Source organism: Prunus avium, chromosome 6 (assembly GCF_965620075.1).
Source record: "Prunus avium chromosome 6, drPruAviu1.hap1.1, whole genome shotgun sequence".
Lineage (NCBI taxonomy): Eukaryota > Viridiplantae > Streptophyta > Magnoliopsida > Rosales > Rosaceae > Prunus > Prunus avium.
Genome location: NC_142289.1, coordinates 28,684,008 through 28,699,918, shown reverse-complemented (window position 1 = coordinate 28,699,918; position 15,911 = coordinate 28,684,008). Strand labels below are relative to the sequence as shown.

At 37.1% G+C, this 15,911-nt stretch overlaps 2 protein-coding genes across 3 annotated transcripts; both read left to right on the top strand.

The window, feature by feature from the left end:
- Positions 1 to 3,232: 3,232 nt before the first annotated feature.
- Positions 3,233 to 9,784, top strand: LOC148293983 (proteinaceous RNase P 2-like). Its single transcript, XM_088254907.1, has 6 exons — positions 3,233 to 4,426; positions 5,457 to 5,558; positions 5,673 to 5,848; positions 6,210 to 6,330; positions 8,052 to 8,120; positions 9,086 to 9,784. The coding sequence occupies exons 1-6, from the start codon at positions 3,521 to 3,523 to the stop codon at positions 9,368 to 9,370; spliced, it is 1,659 nt and encodes a 552-aa protein (XP_088111033.1). The 5' UTR covers positions 3,233 to 3,520; the 3' UTR covers positions 9,371 to 9,784.
- Positions 9,785 to 11,742: 1,958 nt separating this feature from the next.
- LOC110763292 (fatty acyl-CoA reductase 3-like) lies at positions 11,743 to 15,199 on the top strand. Of its 2 annotated transcripts, none has more exons than XM_088254909.1 (11): positions 11,743 to 11,809; positions 11,938 to 12,025; positions 12,113 to 12,216; positions 12,318 to 12,520; positions 12,612 to 12,712; positions 12,997 to 13,192; positions 13,424 to 13,585; positions 13,923 to 14,004; positions 14,166 to 14,432; positions 14,535 to 14,653; positions 14,743 to 15,199. In XM_088254909.1, exons 1-11 carry the CDS (start codon positions 11,804 to 11,806, stop codon positions 14,900 to 14,902), a joined length of 1,488 nt encoding a protein of 495 aa, XP_088111035.1. In that variant the 5' UTR covers positions 11,743 to 11,803; the 3' UTR covers positions 14,903 to 15,199. The 2 variants fall into 2 exon arrangements, with proteins under 2 accessions (XP_088111035.1, XP_088111034.1); XM_088254908.1 differs by having other exon boundaries at positions 11,746 to 11,809; positions 14,526 to 14,653; positions 14,743 to 15,197.
- The last annotated feature ends 712 nt before the right edge of the window (positions 15,200 to 15,911 follow it).

The following is a 15,911-nucleotide window of genomic DNA, read 5'->3' as shown; positions in this document are numbered from 1 at the left end:
TCTTCGGGTAAGAGTTCTACCTTATTTTGGATTTTAGATTCCAATTGTTCATTTCATGTGTGTTCAAATAAAGTTGGTTTCATTTCGCTGAAGCTTTCAATACCCTCCAAGTGGATTATCACTTGATTAATCGGCACATTACACTTTTAATTAGCTTCTCTGGCGATGTTGTCCAACCCATCGACAACATCAACTTGCCTATCACCATTGGTACATCATCAATTTGCCTATCGCCATCGTTGACTGTTCTATCGCTTACAATGTAATCTTAGGGCGCACAGTCTTGGCACAGATGTGCATCTTCATCTCCATACACAAGTTGATGATGACGTACTCTATGAGACAAAAACAGTAAGGGGTAACCAACTCAGCGCTCGCAATTGCTATCCTTTGGCTGGAAAACAAGCTCCACACTAATCTCATTGCCTTCATGCAACATAATGCTGAAGTATTTGTCTGGTCCTATAGTGACATGTTTGGTATATCCCATGAAGTCATCTCTTATCGGCTTAGCATTGAACCTGTTATACGACTCGTTCGACAAAAGCGATGAGCTTATGATCCTAAATGATATGAAGCCATGAAAACCGAAGTAAAGAAGCTCCATGGTATTGGCTTCATTAGAGAGGTTGATTACCCATCCTAGTTGGCCAATGTAATTCTTGTACGGAAGCTAAGAGCCGATTGGCGCATGTGTGTAGATTACACCGACCTTAATTGTGCTTGCTCGAGATATAACTTTCCCTTGCCATAGATTGATTAGCTTGTGGACGCTATGGCAGGCCAAGAGTTACTCAACTTCGTGGATGCTTACTTCGGCTACAATAAGATCTTCATGCATTCGACAGATCAGTCGCACACATCCTTCATCAACGATATGGGCCTGTACTGCAGATCAGGCACACACATACGTCATTGAAGCCAACCCTGAGTAAATCCAATCCATCCTGGATATGAAGGTGCCGAAAATAGTGAAGGACATCAAGAGCCTTACCGGACGTGTTGCCGCTCTTACCAAATTCATTTCTAAGGCTATCGATCGGTGTGCCCCATTCTTCAATGGTAACAAGCACAACATCGTCTGGACTCCCAAATGCGACAAAGACTTTAATGAGCTTAAGAACTACATGAGTAAGGAAGCACTCCTATCTAAACCGGAGTATGGAGAGGCCCTTATGATCTATTTATCTGTCTCTTCCAATGTCGGAAGCACTCCTATCTTCCACTGCCGTTAGCTCTGTCTTAAAATGAATCATAGATTCATAGCATACACAAGGGGCATTGGAATTTTGTAATCTCTAATAGTTGTAAATCAAATTGTTGAATTCAATTGACAATACAAACAACACTATTTATTGTGAAAGAATGATGTCTTCATATGTCCAAAAGAAAATTAATGCATAGTTCCCTGTATGACATAACATTCCATAGTTAAATTAAAATCAATACATGTTTTTATTTATTTATTGTTCATCAATTTTTGTAACTTAAAGAAATACTAACAATTAATTTGAGTACTCAAAATATGTTGGCTTATACACAACAGTAATAACATACAATGTGCAGTAGATGAGCAGAACATAAGAGAGCCTAGAGAACATGTTGTAAAGACCTCTTAAAACCTTTAAAAGGAAACATAATAGTTTTATCACAACTAAACTTGGAACATAATATAAAGTTTAGAGAAGACATTGTTAAAGCCTCTCTAGACCTAAAATTGTTTTCATCATCGTCTACAATGTTTCCATTTATGCATTTTCATCATGCTTTTGAATATGAATTGCCTTAGCTCATACCCGAACATTAATTAGACTAGCCTCTTTGCACGTGCTTCCACACATGCGAGAGGCCTTTTTAATCAAGCGGGCTATGCGCAACTTACAAAGTTTATTTTTTTATTTTTTGCAATTATATTTTGCTAGATGCTCGTCTTTAATGTTTTTATTTTATCACCCGTATTTTTCTAGATGTCCGTCTCAACTATTTTTTTCTTTCTTTTATTGTGCATAAACTATTGAGGCGGATATTTCGAAAAATATAGGCGACAAAAGGAAAACATTTACGGGCATCTAGCAAAATATAATTGCAAAAATAAAAAATAAAAATAAATTTGTAAGTTGCATGCAGCATGCGTGATTAAAAAAGGTATCTTGCACGTGCGGAAGTGCGTACAAAGAGCCTAGTATATATTATACGAATTGCCTCTTTTGAATATGCACCAAAAGAGTGCATTTGTTGAATATGCCTTGGATATGCATTTGTTGCATATGTTAAATTTAAGCCTGGCCCATACTTATTTAAACATTCAAAACCAGAAACTGCAGGTTTTCTCTTCCCAAAACCCTACACATATGTAGCATGGATACAGTTACGGGTACGCCGATACAGTTATGGTCATTAAAATAATACACATTTAAAAAATAATATAAATAATAAAAACTAATATTGCATGCATCATGTTATAGTCATCCATTCAGTTCAAAACATAAAACTAAAAACCTATGCAAAGGACCTACTAGTGTGTGAGTTTAGAATGCTATCGCCCATCTCAATAGGAAATGTCTTTAAAAAAAAAAACTAAAACTAAAAACCAAAAAATACAAGTGACCAAATTAAATGCATTTTGATAACATATACATTTCAATACAATCATCCATCCTGTGAATCAAATGCATTTTGATAACAAAAAAAGGAATCAAATACATATAACCCAATACTAACAGCAGCTAGCTACAAAGAAAAAAAAGGGTTAGAGTTGATTGTGTGTAAGTCTGCATGTTTTGAAATAAAAAATAAAGGTTAACCAAGGTGGTTGGTGTGAGTAGTTCGGCACTCTCATTCCTTAAGAGTGGTCAGGGGTTCGATCCCTGCTCTCGTACGGAGTCACCACTTTGGCCAACACTTTACCCCTTACGGGCCGACCCGGTGTGAGTGGGGATTAGTCTGGGTTGTGGTTAAGGCTTAAAGGTGCCACCCATAGTTAGGGCCCATCCAGGACCACCTCATGGTTCAGACCAAAAAAAAAATAATTATAAAAAAAAAAATAAAGGTTTTGCTTCTAAAAAAATGTACAGCATAGTTTGCCCCAAATTTTTTTTTTGCCCCTTAAAAAATGGGTTTGCTCTCTCAAAAAAGAAAAAAGAAAGAAAAGGTTTTATTCCTTAAAACGTGCGTTCCAACTTAAGTGAAATTGAAAGCCCAACAATGAGACGACGTCGTCTCAGAGAAAACCTAAAACAAACAAATACGCGCTCTCTTCTTCTTCCTCGCGCAGCAGCGCCGCTTCTTCGTCTTCCTCGCGCAGCAGAGCCTCACAGACGACGACGCTTCTTCATCTTCCTGCCCCACCGACTTCTCGCAGCAGCGCCGTATCGGGACCGTATATCGGAGACGTATCGGACGGTCAAACTTTCGGACGATACATAGCGGTATCGGATACGTATCGCACGCGTATCGCCGTATGCGATACGAGCATACCCCTCAAGACTAACGTATCGGCGGAACACAGCTACACACTCCCATGGGGACCCCAAAGAATATCAAGAAGAAGCAAACTCCAGAAAACCAATTCCACTCCTCCCTCACTCTCTGCTCGAAGCACAAAGACTTGCCCAGCGCAATCTCGCTATACGAATCCGCCGTCTCCCAAAAGACTCACTTCAACCACCACCACTTCAACACTCTCCTCTACCTCTGCTCAAACTCCGTCAGCGACCCCTCTCTGAAGCAATTGGCTTTGGACAATGGCTTCCGCGTCTTCGACCAAATGTTATCTATCGGAACCCTTCCGAACGAGGCCACGATCACCGCCGTGGCCCGGCTCGCCGCCGCCAAAGGGGACGGCGATTACGCATTTGGCCTGGTGAAGGGTATGGATAAGTATAATGTGTTGCCGAGGTTGCGCACGTGCGACCCCGCGCTGTTTTGCTTTTGTGAGAAATTGGAGGCGGAGAAGGCGTATGAGGTGGAGGAGCATATGGGTATGGTGGGGGTGAGCTTGGAGGAGCCGGAGATTGCGGCGTTGCTGAAGGTGAGTGCGGAGACGGGGAATGGGGAAAGGGTTTATGGTTATTTGCATAAGTTGAGGAATGTAGTGAGGTGTGTTGGGGAATCAACGGCTAAGATCATTGAGGATTGGTTTTTGGGTGGAGTGGCTTGTGAGCTGGGTGAAGCGAATTGGGATTCGGGTGGGGTGAAAGAGGCGGTTTTGAGGAATGGAGGAGGGTGGCATGGGCAGGGATGGATTGGGAAGGGGGTTTGGGATGTGCGGAGAGCCAATGCGGATATGAGCAGCAGCCAGTGTTGCTCTTGTGGTGAGCGTTTGGTTTGTGTTGACATTGATTGTGGGGAGACCCAGAGGTTTGCGGAGTCGGTTGCTGCTTTGGCAATGGAACGGGAGGTTAAGTCAAATTTCAGTGAGTTCCAGGTGAGCCAAATATTTTGATTAGTCAAATTTGCCATGTTTTTGTTTTGCCAATTTGAATTTATGTAATGGACAGAGACTATAGTATCGCATTTGTTTTTAGATTTATAATGCGGATGTTCTGTTTTTGTTTGGGTTGCTGGAGACGGGATAGTGGATTTCATGGTTTCAAATTTGAGGAATTGAGAGCAGAGTTCAAGATTTCAGCAGATATGTATGAACATGTTATATTTTGATGCTGGTTCCCCTCAATGTATAAGGACATTCTTGTTTCTGATAGATAAGTTGGGATTTTAATAAAAAAACATGCAGGAACTGGGATGCTTTCCTGTTTGTTAGGTTGTCATTTAGTGGTAGATTCATAGATTTACTATACTTGTAAATGTATAACAGGGTTTATGTGATTTTCGTAGTACTTTTCATTACCCCAAAATGACAGACTCACATCAGGTGTAACGATGACTAGTAGCCTTCCACACATTACTCAAAGTCATAACATTAATTAGACCTCTTTTATTGCCCCAACTAACTTCCTAAGCTCCCAAGGATGACCCTTTCCTAGGTACAGCAAAGTTTATAATTATTTGAAGCTTCTAGACCTCTAGACTTATGTGACTCCTTTTCTTGAAACTCTCTGAAGCATTTATTCATTCCTGTGGGCTGGGTATTATTTGAACTCCCAGCTTGGGCCTGCTGTACCATGGTCCCACCAGATCAATTGGGCTGAGTTTTCAATTTTTTCTTAGTCTGGTTATAAACTTTAATGTGGGCCTGATTGCCAATCAAGATGCTGCTGCATAATCTGTGGCGGTGTTTCTTTAATTTTTGATTGCATTGGCATTTAGTCTTGCACATTTGTTTTGCCTTGAAATGACAGAAATCAGAATTAATGAGGCGATTTAGAGTTGTTGAGGCTATGAAGAAGATTAAAGTAGCAAATCCAATGTTTTATGTGTTCAATTTGATTATATTTGGATCAACGTTACTTTGCAAACATATTGTAATTCTTATTTTCCCTGATGTCTTAATAAAGGATTGGCTGGACAAACATGCTGAGTATGAAGCTATAGTGGATGGAGCTAATATTGGGCTCTACCAGCAGAATTTTGCAGATGGTGGATTCAGTCTTTCTCAGGTTGTACATCTGAAGATGATTGTTGCTCTCTTATTTTGTCAATTTCTACTTTTATTTGATAGGCCCTTTAGTCACGTTTAATCATGACTTATATTTCTGTTCTATATAGAGCAGCTTGACGCTGTTGTGAAAGAACTGTATAATAAGAGTGGAGAGAAATGGCCACTTGTTGTCATGCATAATAGACGTTTCCGGGGACTTGTGGAAAATCCTTCCCACAGAAAACTGATTGAGGAGTGGATGGATAAAGGCATTCTTTATGCCACACCAAGTGGTTCCAACGACGATTGGTATGAGCCTCCGATCCATTTCTTACCAAATGTTATTACTTGTTTCCTACATTTATGTTGATGAACTATATCAGCTCCACTGATTGTGCAAGCTTTTGGTTGAAAGTTTCTCTCTCTCTCTCTCTCTCTCTCTCTCTCTCTCTCCAGACTTTGGTTGCTCAAAACAGCAACACCAACAACATTCCCCGTTTAAGTGCTCTCTTAAAAAAACAAGAAAGAAACATGTACATGGAATATTTTGAGAAAAAAAACATGTATTTATGAAGTACCATTTCTCCCTCCAGTGGCCCGTGTGTTCATCACTTTAACATCACTACTGTTATGCTTGGAATACACAAATTAATTCTTTGATATGACTCAGGTATTGGCTCTATGCTGCCGTGAAGCTCAAGTGCTTGCTCGTTACAAATGATGAAATGCGAGATCACATTTTTGAACTCCTAGGAAGCAGCTTCTTTCTTAAGTGGAAAGACAGACACCAAGTATGTGTTCTTGGACGACCTCATTGAACATATTATTTCATATGTTCTAAACTTATTTATTGGTTTTTTCGTAGTTTTATTTCATTCTGCTCTTTCACACTCTCATCCAACGTATCAGTATAGATGCTATCCTCTTTTTAATTACATTTTAAAACCTAGAAAATAGTTATTTCCTAATATGGATGAGTTCATGTGGTTTTGCATGATGATATGAAACTCTTTGTATTGCTGTCATCTTTTTAGTTCTATTTTTTTTTTTTTTGGTTCTATCAAAAACTGTATGTCCATCTCTATCATGACTTCATAGTTTGAGCTTTTTCATTTTCAGTGCTGGCACTTGTATTCATTCAGAAGTCTTAGGAATGTCTAACCTTCCTTACCCATTCGAACCAATTGGATTCTGAGCCTCGGCATTTACGAATGGTGCATTTATGTGCATTTGGTTTAATCTAAACCATTACAACAGTCAAATGGTTAGACTTATTGCCACATGAGCTTCCTTGATTTTAATGCATTTTTATTTCCAACACTGAAGGTAATCAAGGTAGCTCATGTGGCAACAACTCTAACCATTGGATTGTTGTAATGGTTTAGATTAACCCAAATGCACATAAATGCACCATTTGTAAATTCAGAGGCTTGAGATCCAAATCAATCGGATCAGGTTGATTCTATGACTTGAGTAAGCTAGTACGAATAGCACCCCTTTTTACTTTCTTATATAGAGAAACAGTGGCTGTCAGTTCATTTCAGCAGAAGGAAGATTTTCCAGTTGCAGTTCTAATCCAAATTGTCAAACTTGTCGATTGCTTCTGTTGTATTGACATGAAACACTAAATTAGTGAGTTAGCGTTAACTGGTGCATTAGACGAATCCTAAAATCACATGACATGCTAACACAAAGTATAAACAGGCTGTGTGGATGGACCCTGTTGATGAGTCAAATCACTCGATAGAAAATTGAATGGAGTTTATTTAATAGTGGTGCATGCCTGAAGAGTTTGGTTTAGAGATAATAAGGTGAGGCTCAAGGTCTAAGTAAGTGTAAAGGCGGCCTCTCAGAAATTGAACTTTTTGTTGTTTTTTGGATTTCAGTTTTGATTTTTTAGTAAAAGATAGAGAGGAAATGCTCGGACAAAGAAGGGAGGAGGTAAGGGGAGGGATGGTGTGACAAAATGTATATGGAATGGCACCTAAAGTAAAAACCAAAAACTAAAGCAACTTCAAATAGTTTTCTCATTCAAGTTTTTCTGTTACCTCTGACTATCTTTTTGCCTGCAACTCTTCCTCTCTAGAAAACATGCAGAGATGTTTTTTCCTGTTTATTTCCGTCTCTAGCCAGAGTTTTTGTGCTCCCCATATTCTACATTACCATATTTTTGTTCAATCTCAAAGGATGATAACAAGGGAAAATCCTTGTTATTGCATTGGATATTTATTGTCAATGGAAAATAATGAAACTTGTATTAAACTTTTTGTAGAAAAGAATCACTCCTTATATTAAAAAGAAAAATTCCATTCCACCATAAAATCAACAAAATCAATACCACCAGATGTCTCTGCAAATTGGTTTTGTGATACGTTGGATGGTTTCTATTGATTTTAATCTTTTTAATTTTTTTTGAAACCTGATTGAGTGGTCTGTGGTTGCTTCAAATGTGAAATTGATCCATGCACACCTATCTTTTATGCTATAAGTTCTCATGCATCCTGTTGTACAGGTTCGATATACTTTTGTCAAAGGCAATCTGAAACTTCAGATGCCGCCCCTATATTCTTCAGTCATCCAGGTACTATTTTAATATTTCATATTGGTTCATTCTGATGGCATGTTCTAACTGTGACTTTCTTCCATTTCTATATATTCTGGTTTATCTAGTATGGTATAGAGCACTGTTCTTCTTCTTCAAAATAAAAAATGAAGGGAGGAAAAAGGACAGTGGCCCTGGCCATGCTGGGGCCCCTTTGCTAGGTGTGGAATTTGAGGGTGCAAATAGGAAATTAATGTGGGGACAAAAAACAGAAAATGTTGAATATAGAAATATATTACTTACGAAATAGATAAGTTCTTGTCAGATTGTACAAGATAAATCATTCAAGATATTTTGGAGAAACACTTGTATGGGTAAACCTAAAATCTAAAGAATGTTATGAAAACTTGGGTGATTCATATGCATGTTGCTTGGAATACATTTATAGAGTTTATCTTGCGTTGGATATAATGCTTCTAGGTGTCTATTTCTGTGATCATAATCTTTCTGTCATGCTAATGTGAAAGTTGTGACGACAACCATGTCTTTGTGCTCAAGCGGGAAGGAAATAGTTCTTTTGGTAAAGTTCGTTTAGTCTTCTATTGAGCATCAGTTAGATAATAGGAATATAGTTATCAATTACAGATAATGCTTTAATAAAATGGCCCCTTGGTTTAAGTGAACTTATGCCGGGCGTGAACTTTGTTATAGATGTCTATGATCCCTAAGTTCCCTCTAAAATGTCGCCTGAATTGTAAAATTCTGTATTAGTTTGCCTTTTTATCTGAGCTGTTTTGAGTGCTTAATGTTTCATTCAAATGTTCTTTAAATAAAAATTAGTTGTGTAATAAAATGATAATCTTCACGAGTTCGGGATTGTTTTAAATGTTCAAAGGCAGAGTGAGGCCTATAAGTGCATAAATTCTTAGTGGTGTTTAGTGTTCGTGTGAAGCTGATCCCTTTTACTTTATACTATAGAGTATTGAGGTGCCAATCTTTTTCAGGAATCAGAAATTGGATCCTGGCATGTGCCTGTAGCAGATGACAGCTGTCAGGAGCCTGCAAGAACCTGGCTCTGCATTACCCGGCCAAGTGTTTCTAAAGCTTCTGGTGAAGTCTCACATAATTTGGAAACATCTCAAAATGGCGGTGTCTGCAGGAACCTTGAATCACTAAACTCATGTACGGCAGAGTTAGTTGCCAGTCACAATGAGAAAACCACAGTTGTGACAGGTAAAAGAAAAGAGAGGTCCCCATCTCCTTCCCAGCTAAATCTTTCTTCTGCCTAGTACTGTTTGCATGAGTCTATTTCCGTGCTGCTTGTGGAGATCATAACTTATGGAAATGGTTGTGTCTGAGTAATATGAGTCATGGACAAGCAAGATGGCCTGTTATGAGTTATGACAACGACCCCTCGCTGTAATACTCAAGTTTTCGGCCCAGTTTTCCCTTGTAGGGGTAGTGTCTCTGATGTTATACTGTATCACCAACATACTGCAAGCTTTGTTCCCTACGAAGTTTTGTAGATTTTGGCGCATTATTGATAGTGGACTTGATTGTTACGAATGTTAGGGCCAGGGTGTGATTTGAGTGAGAAATTGCAACAAAGCGGATTCATATTTCCTGCCCTCACTATTTGTTGAATAAATACTTTTTCTTTGGTTTGCTGAATAAAAGATTTTTTCTTTGGTTAATTGAATGAAGTTCTATTTGTTCAAGGTTAACCCTTCTTCTATCTTGTCATTTTTAACCCTGCGAGAAGAATTGAAGTTGTCGGCAGCTGTGTGTTAAGTGGTAAGATTCAGCTCAACTGAGATATGGGTTTCATTCAATTTTAAGGTCGCTGTGTGTTTAGAGCAATTCCACCAGTTGCCTTTAGCCATGGCAAGGAAGGGGGCTAGGGCAGCCACTATTCACGTGAATAGTGGCTGCCCTTGCAAAAAGCAATGTTGGTTTCCACCAGTTGCCCTAATTTTGGGCAAATACTATTCATTTTTTTGTTTTTTTCACATATTTGTTTACCTAAACAATTAATTTAGACAATATTATTTTAAAAGATTTTTGGTGTGGGAAGTGAAAAATATGACTAAGTATTTATTTTTTAAAAATCTGAATTTTTTTAAATTTTTTTTGTTGCTGACGTCATCACTGACGTCAGCCCCCTAGTTTTGGATCTGGAGCTGAACCTGCCCTCGGGCCAGCCCTTCTTCGTGGCCCCCACATGAAACTCGGGCCAGCCTTAGCTGCTGGAGCCCATTTTTCTCCCAAAACCCCCCAGCCCGAGTTCAGCCTTAGCTGCTGGACTTGCTCTTAGTGGTACGCACATGAATGCGTTCATGTCCAATGGTCAAAGTTAGGGTTTTTGTTCTTGGTGTAGGACATAAATTGCCTGATAGCTGTAACAAGCTCTCACAAAGTGTCAGCACCGCGGATAGCACTATTATTGATAATGCATGGTACATTTTGCCGTTAACATGCAGTGATATTATCGGGTACATTTTGTTGTTGATATATTAATGGCAGTGATATTATTGGGTACGTTTTGTTGTTGACATAGCATCGAATGCATTTATTTTATAAATATAACGGGTCCATAATCTGCAGAACAGTGATCTTATGTTTGAACCCAACAGTGATATTTAAGACAATGGGCAGCTGTGCTGAAAAAAAGAAAAGAAAAAAGTATTCATTGTTAGACATCTCACTCACTCCCTAGATAAATCACGGTTTAACATATATGAAAAAAATTTATTATTAATGTTTTAAAAAGAAAATTTTATGCATATATGTCAAATTGTTATTTGTTTATTAAGAAAAACACATCAAAATTATACAAAATAAAATTTTATAGATGCATGTTAGATTGTGATTTGTCTTTAAAGAATAATAGTTTTCACCTTTTACGATGCACTAGGTTAGCGGACGAAGGAAACACTGGTCCAATCTACACCAGCCGCTCCCAAAATGATAGCCAATCAACCACCTCCATAACTATGTTTAAAAAGCAAAAAAAATTCTGCTAAAAAAAGAAACAAAACTTTTGTTTATACATAAAATGTTATTCACCATTTGAATTATAACCCCTTTTGCACCTGTTGTTTCTTTGGTGAGACTTCTTTGTGGTTAATATAAAGCAAAATGTCATTATTCGTCTCTGTAGTTTGTCTGTTTTATCACTTTGGTCTCCGTAGTTTCAATTATGTTAATTTTATGTAGTTTCAAATTCCTTGCAATTTAAGGACACTTTACAAATTCTATCAAATTCTTTCCAATGCCATCCAAAATATACACCTCCATGTCAGTGACATGTGCTTACCTAATAACCGAATTGGATGAAAATTTGGACAGATCCTTGATTTTAGAGGACATCAAATTACAAGAGTCAAATTGCCAAAATTAAAACAACATAGTCGAAAGGGAAAAATATAACAAACTAGAGGAAGCAAAATTAGTTTTTGCCCATTAATAATGCCTATCTCCCACCCATGTGAAGAGAAACCTTATGTCTACATCAGTCTGCTCCATCTACTATCTACCCACTGTGTACGTATTCAATGTGTTCTTAGCAATAGTGCATATCCCAGAAGATATGTTGGATGAATAATGTATGCTCCCCTCATTTTCTCTCATGTTTAAGGCATACCTTACGGCTAGCTCACCTGCATGAATCTACTAAATTATAGGGACGGTGAACAACAAACAGAAACCCAACCACATGGCTCATGCATGTAGGTTAAAGTCATTCTAAAGAAAAAAAAAATTAAAAAACGAAAAGAAAAAGTACAACCTTTCTATATATATATATATATATATATATATATATATGCACTCTGATATTACTCAACCTGTCCTTCAGATTTTCACAATGGAGTTGAAGAGTATACTAGGATATTTGCAGAACAAGACCATCTTAGTAACCGGAGCCACTGGCTTCCTTGGAATGGGTACATTAATTCCATCTCTCTCTCTCTCTCTCTCTCTCTCTCTCTCTCTCTCTCACATAGTAACTTAATTTACAAATGCACATGCAGTATTTGTGGAGAAAATACTAAGGGTTCAACCAGATGTGAAAAAGCTTTATCTTCTTTTAAGAGCTTCGGACACCAAGTCAGCCACAGATCGCATGCATAATCAGGTTTATATATAAATACGTATTTCATAATAGCCAAATAATTTTAATGTATCTTGTAATGACGTACATTTTATTAATGTTTACTTATTTTTATATATATTAAGATAATAGGGAAGGAGTTGTTTAGCGTTCTTAGAGAGAAATGGGGTGCGGAGTTTGATTCTTTCATAGCAAAAAAAGTTGTGGCTGTGCCAGGAGACGTAACTTTTGATGACCTAGGAGTGAAAGAGTTCAAGTTGAGAGAAGAAATGTGCACTGACATTGAAATCATACTTAACTCTGCAGGAACCACAAATTTTGATGAAAGGTATATAGCTGTTATATAATATATGCATATAAATACTAAAACTACTCAAAAGAAACGTGTAATTACAATTTACCATAAATTTGGTTTGCAGATATGATATTGCACTGAGTGTCAATACATTTGGAGTTCAACACGTACTCAGCTTTGCAAAGAAATGTCTAAAGCTAGAGATGCTGCTCCACGTGTCAACTGGTTAGTGTTTGTTTTTCTTCTCTTAATTGGTTTCCCATAGCCTACAAGGCTACCATATACTATATATATATATATATAGCCGTTCCATATCCTAAACTTTATATGCTCAAATTTCATGTCAAAAAAGGAGAGGAGAAGAGTTATGTACTATTACAGCGTCCACAGCATGTTTTTTTTTTTTTTTTTTCTTTTCTAAGTTTCATCTTTATTTATCATCTCAGAATGTTTTTTCCTGTTCTCAATTTCCTTTGATTTGCTTCACTGATATGTTGATTGCTTTTCAGCTTATGTATGTGGTGAAAGGGATGGACTTATACTAGAGGACTCATCTTGCATGGATGGGATGGAAAAGGAGATCACTAAATTTGATTTCAAAGTGCAAGAGAAGAATTTGGTGGAAGAGAAACTGAATGAACTAAAAGCACAAAATGCGACAGAAGAAGTTATTACAACCACGATGAAGGATTTTGGCATTGAAAGGTTTTTTCGAGCATCCATCCAACTGTGACCTATAAAACCACAAGCGCGATTCTCAGTTTCGGACTTATTTTTCACCAAATTTTTTCTGCTGTTCTCTAGCTCTACCGATTCATTCATTGAATTTAGATAAAATGAATGCCAAAATAATTTTTTTGCAGTGTGAATTTCTCTGGGGCTTTTCACTAATATCTTTACAGAATTTTCTCATTATTATTTCTTATATTCTTTCAGGGCTAAATTGTATGGATGGCCAAACACGTACGTATTCACAAAGGCAATGGGAGAAATACTTCTAAGACACTCAAAAGATAATCTATCCGTCGTCATCATACGTCCTACTGTAGTCACCAGTACTTACAAAGAGCCATTTCCAGGTTGGGTCCAAGGTTTCAGGTATGAAGCTTGCAAAGCACTCTAAAATTTGACTAGATTTTACTCAGAAAACACTCATAACTCAGTTTGTTTGTTAACAAAATTATAAGCTTATTATGAGACACTGGAACTAATAAAATAGATCAGTGGTTAATTATATTTTTTCCAAAATTTTCAATTTTTCATTGGGGACTGGGAAAGAAAACAAAAGTTTACTAATTTTTTTATTTTTTTTATTTTTGGGGTAAAGAAAAGGCTAATCTTGTGCACTAATATAGGTCTCTGTGCAGATTCCAGACAAATTTAATGGTATAACTAAATTTCAACGTATGTGCAATCTTTGTTGTTGTTGTTGCAGAACCATTGATAGCGTAATTGCTGGTTATTGTAAAGGAAAGGTGACATGTTTGCTTGTGGATCCTATGTCAGTATTTGATATGGTAAGTTCAAGTAAACTTCATGGTTCTCCAAATACTCACAGCTACAAGCACACAACGGAAAATATTTAAGTCACAACGCGCGATATCGTACTTACTATTCTTTTGAGCTTACTTCACAATGTAATTTTACAATCCAAACTATTGATTTTGAAATTATGCAGGTTCCTGTTGATATGGTGGTAAATTCAATAACTGTAGCAATGGTGGCAAATGCAAATAAATCGTCTAGTATCATTTACCATGTGGGAAGCTCTTTGAGAAATCCTATCAATTTCCTTAAAATTCACAGTTTTATCTTCCGATACTTCACAAAAAATCCATGGATTGACAAGGATGGAAAGCCTGTCAAGGTTGGCAAGCTTAAATTCTTCAAGACTATGGCTACTTTTCGCATGTATATGCAAATTCGCTTCATGCTACCTTTGGAGGTTTGTAATTTCCACCATTAACAGTAATTACAAATTACATACGTATATATGTATATGTATATTCATATATATTACTTTAATTCTTATTTGAAGGGTTTAAAGTTCGTGAACAAAGCATTTGGCGAATATTTCCAAGATCTGTATGTCAACTATAATCAGAAACTCAAATTGGTGATGCGCTTGGTAGAGCTATACGAGCCCTATATGCTATTCAAGGGCATGTACGTATGCATTATTTTGGCTGTCAATTAAACATAACTACTTTTATCAGTAATAATGCATTTAAGTTAATTACTTTGATTTAATGCAGCTTTGATGACAACAATGCCGAGGATCTGCGAAGGATAACAAGGGAGAGTTTCGTCGAATCGGAAACTTTCAATTTTGATCCAAAATGCATTGATTGGGAAGACTACATTATGCACACACACATACCTGGCCTCCAGAAACATGTTATGTTGAAACGATAATGGAGAGGTTCACGCATTAACTGTACTTGTACACAATATTCATATTGAAGTTTCTACATGGAGTTGAGCTAAACGCTGTTAGTCTCTTTCTCACTCAAAAATGATTACTAGAGAAGAGGACGTGGACAGTTGTATTGAAGAAGCATCATCCCTTGGCACATGCGTGTGCCAATTGATTTTTTTAAATTATTTATTTTATTTTAGAATAAAAAAAGATAATGGGTAGTTGTGTTCCATAAAAATAGGGCCCATTATCTGAATTTGTTTTTAATTTAAATTTTTTTAAATATATAAAAGTGTGAATTTACCATATTATCTTCATTTAATTAATAATTTCAATTCTTAATGTTTGTATTAACCAAGGGCATTTTTTGGTATTTTGAATGTTTCACCATTCTCTAACTTTTGCTCTTTATATGGATACTAATCTCTTTGCACATGCTTTCGCGCCTGCGAGATGCTTTTTTTTTTTTTTTTTTTTTTTCAATTTATAAATTTAAAATTTATAAATGCACCAATCGGATCAGGTTGGTTCTATGACTTGAGTACGAATAGCACCCCTTTTTACTTTCTTATATAGAGAAACAGTGGCTGTCCCGGTAGAATACTTTATGAAATGAGCGGAGTAGCAGAAAATATAGCCAGAAGGGCAATTTCAATAGCGGCATCCAAAATGCCTATACGAACTCAATTCATTCTTTCAGGATAGGGATGTAGAAACAAAGGAAAGGGGTCTTTTGTATAAAAAAAAAAAAAAAAAATTGCAGGTTTTTTGTTTTGAACAAATAATATATGACAATGGGTCGAATCGGGGGTGGGTATGACATTCCCATCCCCATCCCCGTTAAGCTTTTTTCCCCCATCCCCGCATTCATACCCACAATATTCATATCGGGGATTCCCCATCCCCACCTTTGTTGGGGAATGGGTTCCTCGACCCGCCCCATTACGGAAGAAAAAACCAATATATAACTACTTTGTTGAAAAAAAAAAGTACTAATTCAAGATA